Here is a 7,110-nt window from a genome sequence, read left to right as displayed (position 1 = left end):
CAGCCATTCATGGCAGCCCACTCCACTGCGACTGCCAGCCACTGGCCTTCTTCTGGGCATGCATTTTTTTACTCTGACTCCACCCTTTCCCTGAATTACAGGGTCTGACCAGGAGATGACGCTTCTCTTTAGATCTCAATGTCCACAAATCATGACAGAATATTTTAGTACAAAGATTGATGCTCAAAAAGGAATTGTAGACGACCAGCCAAGGGCTCATTAAGGAAAGTGGGGAAATTTTGAATGGCTACTACTGTAGTCTTCTTCTTCTTCAGCTTTTTTTATCACGAACTTCCCTCTTTAATCCATTTGGCTGTGAACAGAAAAGTGGTTTTCTTTGTTTCAGGACGGAATTTATTTTTTTTTTCAGCATTTTGTCCTTTTCAAACATTTTAATAACATAACTACACTGAGCAGCCCAACAGTTTCCAGTTTGCTGGACACCAGTTAGCACCAGTGATGTCAAAAGTACACACATTTTTCACTTAAGTAGAAGTATTGTTTAAAACACCCTGGTAAAAGGTAAAGTATCAATTAACCTCTTTACTCATGTAAAAGTGAAAAAGTATGTGCTCCCAAAACTACTTGAAGTATAAAAGTATAAAGTAACCTTTAAAAAAAAACAGCCAGATGCCACTATATGAATTGAAATCTCAATTTTTTGACTATTTCGAAAAATTCTTTGAGATAGGGCCAAGGATGAGGGAGGTCTTGTTGGTCTCCATCTCCCGATACGCTCCTGCCTGTGTCCGACCTTTCAGACATTTCAACATGTTTTTCTGAATCCAACATCGTAGCATGGCATAGACAATTCACGTTAGCAGTTTGAAGAACACCTGCTTGCTTCTGATGATTTCTTTTGGTGTCAGCACAAATTTGATGAGTAGCTAACCAATGACTGTCCAATTACACTAGTTTTCACTAGATGTGGATGGCGCCAATGATCTGCATTGATGTGAAATAAATATTTATAAACATTAAACTGAAGCCAAGAGTAACGAGTAGCTTTTGTTTTTAAAATGTAAGGAATAAAAAGTACAGATATTGTATGAAAATGTAATGAGTAGAAGTAGGAAGAGAAATAAGTAATGGAGTAAAGTATAGATACCTAATAAGTGTACTTAAGTACAGTAATAAAGTATTTGTACTTTGTTACTTGACACCTCTGGTTACCACCAGTCCAGTTGGAAGTTGTTTTGATTCCTGACAGTTTCTCAATACATACACAGATGAATGTTATACAGTAGCAGCCATTCAAAGGCTACGTTCACACTGCAGCCTGAAGTGACACAAATCCGATTCTTTTTGGCCCACATGTGACCTGGATCTGATCTTTTCATGGCAGTCTGAACAACACAGATCAGTTTTTTCCAATCCGACCAAGGCCACTTGGCTCTGTGATCCTGAATCCGATATGAATCTGATCTTTTCAAATGCGACCTGTGTCTGAACGGCCAGGTTGGATTCATCCGACCTGAACGTCATTAATACCCGACACAGGTCGCTATTCTGGGTCTTGTTACACAGAAGCGGCAAGAAAAACAACAATCATGGCAGATGATGATGCAGAGATTAGTATTTATGTTTAACCATACTGAAAAGATTGAGTTTTTATGGTTGGAAAAGACTGCTAGATACGCTCCGGCACTAGCATCCATGTTTACTTCCGGAAAAAAAGAGCACGCTGGCCTGTGACGTCATTGCGTCCTCTACCGCGCATGCGGGATACTTGCGTTGTATGACTGCAGTTCACACAGAAGATCACATACAAGTCGCATATATTTGGGAATATGAACGACAACGCGAAAAAATCGTATTTCACAAAAAAATCAGAATTGGGCATCAAGGCCTGCAGTGTGAACGCAGCCTAAATGGCCTTTCCCAGTCAAAAGCCAATCGAATGGCAGCCCACTACCAGCCACCGGAGTGACCCCTCCTTCTACTGGGCGTGCATATTTTTTTTCTCTGACTGTACCCTTTCACCTTTTTGAATCATGACAGAAAGAACATTTTAGTACAAATATTAAAGTGTAAAAAAGAAATTGTGGGGACCAGCCAAGGGCCCATCAAGGAAAGTGGGGAAATTTTGAATGGCTGCTGCTGTATGGACATTGGTGGCAATTATCCATGATGCCTTCCTTTTTTCTCTTTCTAGAACTCTCTCTACAGCTGCATCATCAAAAATGAAAGTAAGTTTTGAGTCTCACACAGACAATCATACATAATAATTCCATTTTGTCTCACATCTAAACCTGTCTTCTAATTTCACCACACAGTTGTGTATGGTCTCTGAATAAACACTGAAATGGTAAATACCTTACAGAATGCTTACAGCAACGCTTTGTGTTTGTTCCTCTAGTGGGCTCATCATGCTGCAGCTTTGTGGGCCGTCACACCAACTGCAGGGACTTCTGTGATGCCATATTCAGAACAGACTCGACCCCAACAGAGTCCCAAATCAAGACCGTCAAAGAGTTCTGCAGCAGCCACAGCCCTAAGCTGGTTGAATGTGTCAACAATTTCACAGAGTCCTACCCCGCTCGGAGCCCAATAGACAGTACGTACACATTCGTTCAACAGCTTAAAACATGTGGGAAAGCTTTAGGGTAGCATGATGACAGGAGGTACTTTGGTTTGCTTATTCATAGCAATGGATCTCTCATTTTATTATACTGTATATTATTCTGAAGGGATTAGTTTGATCTCTGAGCTCTATTAATATTGCTTTTTATGTATCACTATAAGAAGGTTATGTAAAGTCATAACCTGGAATTTTACATATTCTTCTGTATCTTCTTTAAACAGACATTTTTTAAAGTTTTTTCCTAAAAATATCTTTAAAATAGCCTTTTTATTCTACACTTAATGACTAAAACATGGTTAAATGAGCAGACTGACACCTCAGTCGTTCATCAGCGATGCATGTATATGCCTGCAGTTTCTGTGCTATCCTGCGGCTGTGACATCAAGCCTTAAATGGGTCCAACCTGGCAAATATTCAAAGCTTTATATTCAACATGGATTATGTGGATGTGCAGAAGCAACGGGCATCCAGTTCAACTCAGACGCCAATGGCAACTCCAGGTAACGTGAGGTATGAGAACAAGCAGAAGAGTTCTGCAGTTCTGAATTTTGGACACTGGTGGCAGTATAATTAAAAAACTGCATAATGACTCTTTAAATTGAAGGTTATTCATGTTTAAGAGAAAAAACAAAGAGAGCGAGAAAGCTCATCCAGCCTAGCCTGGCCAGCCAGAATGAATTAGACGGAGCAAATAGCCTCTTTCCCACTAATAATAAGCGTGATTTTCTAACAGGTGTGGACACACCAATAATCAGCATTTCGCTCCCTGCTCAGGCTATGTGATTCTCTCCTCCAGGTTTGTACTGCTGTGACCGGGCTGAAGCCCCTAATTGTCAGGCGGCCTGTAAGCATCTCCTTCGCACAATGAATACAGACCAGGAGATCATGGAGGGTCTGATAAAGGAATGTGGAACCCAGCCCCTCCCTCAGGACCCAATGTGGCAATGTTTTCTGATCAGAGCCCACCCTCCGTCTCCGCCTGTGGACGAGACACCGCATCCGGCCAAGATGGACCGTGCCAAGCTGCACTGCTGTTCTAAGGCAAACACATCAGTCTGCAGGTGAAGTACCACGTTCAGCTCATCCTAGAATATAGTGGACGCTTGATTATGGACGATGGCTCTCATTGTACTTTGCTGCATCAGGGAGAAGTGTCGGGAGATCAGCACCCACTGGGGCAGTCAGACTTGGCAGGATTTTGATCAGTTGTGTGAGTACAACCCAATGGAGATAGAGCTCATCAACTGTCTGGCTGACGTCCGAGAGCCTTGCCAGCTTGGCTGCAAAGACCTCACTTACTGCACCAACTTCAACAACAGGTCAGACTTCCTTCTAAAGCTCATATGACTTTAAACACCCAAGAGTTGGCTGTAGAGGTTATTTTGACAGCACATTATTGCACAATTCATAATGTTTTGACTGAAATATCTGGTGTGACGCTGCTAACTCCATGCAAACTCTTTGCATGTTCTCTCTGAGCATGCGTGGGTTCTCTCTGGGTACTCCGTCTTCCTCCCACAGTCCAAAAACATGACTGTTAGGTTTTCTGGCTTCTCTAAAGTCCCCTTAGGTGTGAGTGTGAATGGTTGTTTGTCCTGTTTGTCTCTGTGTTGCCCTGCGATGGACTGGTGACCTGTCCAGGGTGGACTCCGCCTCTCACCCATAGACAGCTGCAGATAGGCACCAGCACCCCTCAGGACCCCAATTGGGATAAGCGTGTCAGATAATGGATGGATGGATCCAGAGCGACCCGCTGTATCAATAAGCTCTGGCATAACTTTATAAAACAAGCATCTCCAAAACAAAGGCACATAAATACAGTATGAAATAATGACAATACATCTAATCTTAAATTTAATTTATTGATATTATGCACTGCAAAAACAATCTGGAAATAAATTTAAAAAAATCTTAAATTTGGTGTATTTACCCTTAATTTGAAGAGGTAATAAGATGATTTTTCAATGGAATGCACTTGAAATGAGAAAATACAATTGGCTTTTCTTATTTTAAATGTAAATTCTCTTGTTTCATAGGAAAAATGTCTCACCTAGCTCATCTATTCAAATGCGCTTATTTGAAGAAATATATTTACATTTTCTTTGCCATTTTAATGTAAAACGGGAATCTTAAATGGGTTTGAAAAGATCACGTTATGTGCAGAAGTAGCCATACTATGGACTGCAGCACTTTCTTTTGACCATATTCCTATTTATTAGGAAAACAATTGGAACATTTTGACCACTTTTGACACATATGTGCCAAAATCAGCCACCCTGTCCACTAAAACCTTTTTTGGAACAATATGCTTCAACCAGTTCAGTCCAAATTTGCTGCAGTTGTGGATCTATACAGTCTGAGGGCTGATCCAGAGTGTCAAAGGGGTTTCCATTGTGATTTGAAGTGTTCAGCTGGTTTAATCACTGTTTGATCACCTATAAAAGAGAAAATGTAACATTTGCAATAGTGACTTAAATTTCCACTTTATACATTTGGAGTTGGTATTGATTTAATCAGATATGTTATTTCAAGGGGAAATTGCTCCTAAAACCCTCTGGTGGGTTAATGAAAGAAAAACAAAAAAAAATTCAATTCAGTGCAGTTTATTTCTATAGAGCCAATTCACAACACGTCATCTGAAGGCACTTTACAGTTCAACCAGATCATCCAGTCAGATTGATTCAAAGTTTTTAATCTAAGGAAAACCAATTGATTGCATCGACTCATTGACTCTTCAGCAATCCCTCACACTAAACATGCTTGTAGCGACAGTGGAGAGGAAAAACTCCCTTTGAACAGGAAGAAACCTCCAGCAGAACCAGGCTCCGTGTGAGCGGCCATCTGCTGAGGCCGACTGGGGTTCAAGGAGACAGAAGCAGAGATAGAAAAAGAAGCAGAGATACAAAAGGAAACTGTATAAGGCGCAAACACACAGCCAGGTAGATGAGCTCTGAGTCAGCTACCATGTCAGAGGATGAAGAGAGCACATCTAGTTAGTCAGAGAAACAGGACTGCACTGAAAAACAGGCCAAATGGTTCCAAGATAAGAGAGGCAAATTTAATCAATCTTCTATGACAGACTAAAAGACAAAAGAATCCAGAAAATAACACTAGAGGATTTTTTTAAGGTATTTACCAGAGAATTTGGTGGAAAATTAGTATCTGGTAAATAACAAAAGATTAAATGAATACTTTGCAGCATAACCTTTGTTGCCGATAGGGTTGTGTGGAAAAAAAATCGTGATTTTAGGCTGCCCAATATAAAATCGATCTTTCAGTTCCTGATATCGATTTAAAAAAAACAAAACACTCTGGCAGATAGAGCTGTGGAGTGCGTTCGCTGTGCCACGTAGCGCCATATCTCTAGTTGAGGCATTCACAGTGGTAGATGTGGACCGAGTCAAACCTCAAACAACATGGTTAGAAAAATAACTAAATGATCAATATCTTCTGATGAACATATACAGCACTTGCTTTTTTATCTATACATTTCATTTTACCTTAATAATATAGTCATATCGTATTGTGACCCAAGAATCGTGACGCGTTTCTTATCACAACATCCATCATAATGCTGACCCCTAGTTGGCAATAGCAGAGGTCAAACATTGGCTGTCAGTCTTCACCAGGTTTGCAGATACCATTGCTGGTATTTGTCTTTTATACTAAGGACCAGGTGCCATTAATATTAACTATATTAATTATTGGAGGAGAGAATAGCCTCTTAAAGAACATAAAGGCTCTGTGAGTACCAGAAATCTTGTTTTTGGGTGACCAAATGCTTGCACTTTAATTTATCTATCATAGATGAAGTGGACATATGATGAAAATTAAAGACCTCTCAACTTTCCAAGTAGGAGAACTTGCTGTCAGTGGATGACTAAATAGTCTTACATTTTTGATGTAAAGTTTCAGGTATAAGTTGTTGTGTCTTCTGTTGTTTTATTACTTATGGAATAAATTTGAACCTACCTTTCTTCTCACTCTTAAGGGACTATTTTTTGTGTGTATTTATAGGCCCACGGAGCTGTTCCGCAGCTGTAATATGCAGTCAGACCAAGGTGCCATGAACGACATCAAGCTTTGGTCTAATGGGACGATTAAAATGCCGTTTATGAACATCCCTGTCCTGGACATCAGGAAGTGTCTCCCGGACATGTGGAAGGCAGTGGCCTGCTCGCTGCAGATCAAGCCATGCCACAGCAAATCTAGAGGGAGCATCATATGCAAGTAGGTCTGCTATTTAGAAAAACTTCAGAAAACAGATTCATTTCTTTCTTTTTTTTAGCAGATTTTTCTTTTATTTTAATTTTTCCCATGTCCTCTTGATGTTTCCTAATGATTCGTTTCTCCTAAAGACAAATGGGCTCTCACACTGTATTTGACAATGCCCTGCCTTATGGTTTTTTGTTTCCATTTTGCAAACTTTTTGGCGTTTCATTGCTACTAAAAACTTCTGGACAGTACTAAAGTGTCAAAAATTATCTTAAATCAACTGAACAGTAAACATTGATATACACTCACCG

The 7,110-nt window shown here is 40.2% G+C and overlaps 1 protein-coding gene across 1 annotated transcript in view; it reads left to right on the top strand.

Annotated features, from left to right (window-relative positions):
- The first annotated feature begins 2,145 nt into the window (after positions 1 to 2,145).
- The window catches only part of reck (reversion-inducing-cysteine-rich protein with kazal motifs), a 35,662-nt gene continuing 30,697 nt past the window's right edge, over positions 2,146 to 7,110 (top strand). The window contains exons 1-5 of the mRNA XM_015399252.1: positions 2,146 to 2,189; positions 2,360 to 2,557; positions 3,381 to 3,645; positions 3,730 to 3,903; positions 6,602 to 6,814. Coding sequence (XP_015254738.1) covers position 2,189; positions 2,360 to 2,557; positions 3,381 to 3,645; positions 3,730 to 3,903; positions 6,602 to 6,814 — 851 coding nt within the window. The 5' untranslated portion in view covers positions 2,146 to 2,188. The remainder of the gene's footprint in view (positions 2,190 to 2,359; positions 2,558 to 3,380; positions 3,646 to 3,729; positions 3,904 to 6,601; positions 6,815 to 7,110) is intronic.

Source organism: Cyprinodon variegatus, unplaced genomic scaffold, assembly GCF_000732505.1.
Source record: "Cyprinodon variegatus isolate N-32 unplaced genomic scaffold, C_variegatus-1.0 Scaffold999, whole genome shotgun sequence".
Taxonomy (NCBI): domain Eukaryota; kingdom Metazoa; phylum Chordata; class Actinopteri; order Cyprinodontiformes; family Cyprinodontidae; genus Cyprinodon; species Cyprinodon variegatus.
Note: the sequence above shows the minus strand (reverse complement) of the source record. Positions and strands in the feature narration are given on the sequence as shown.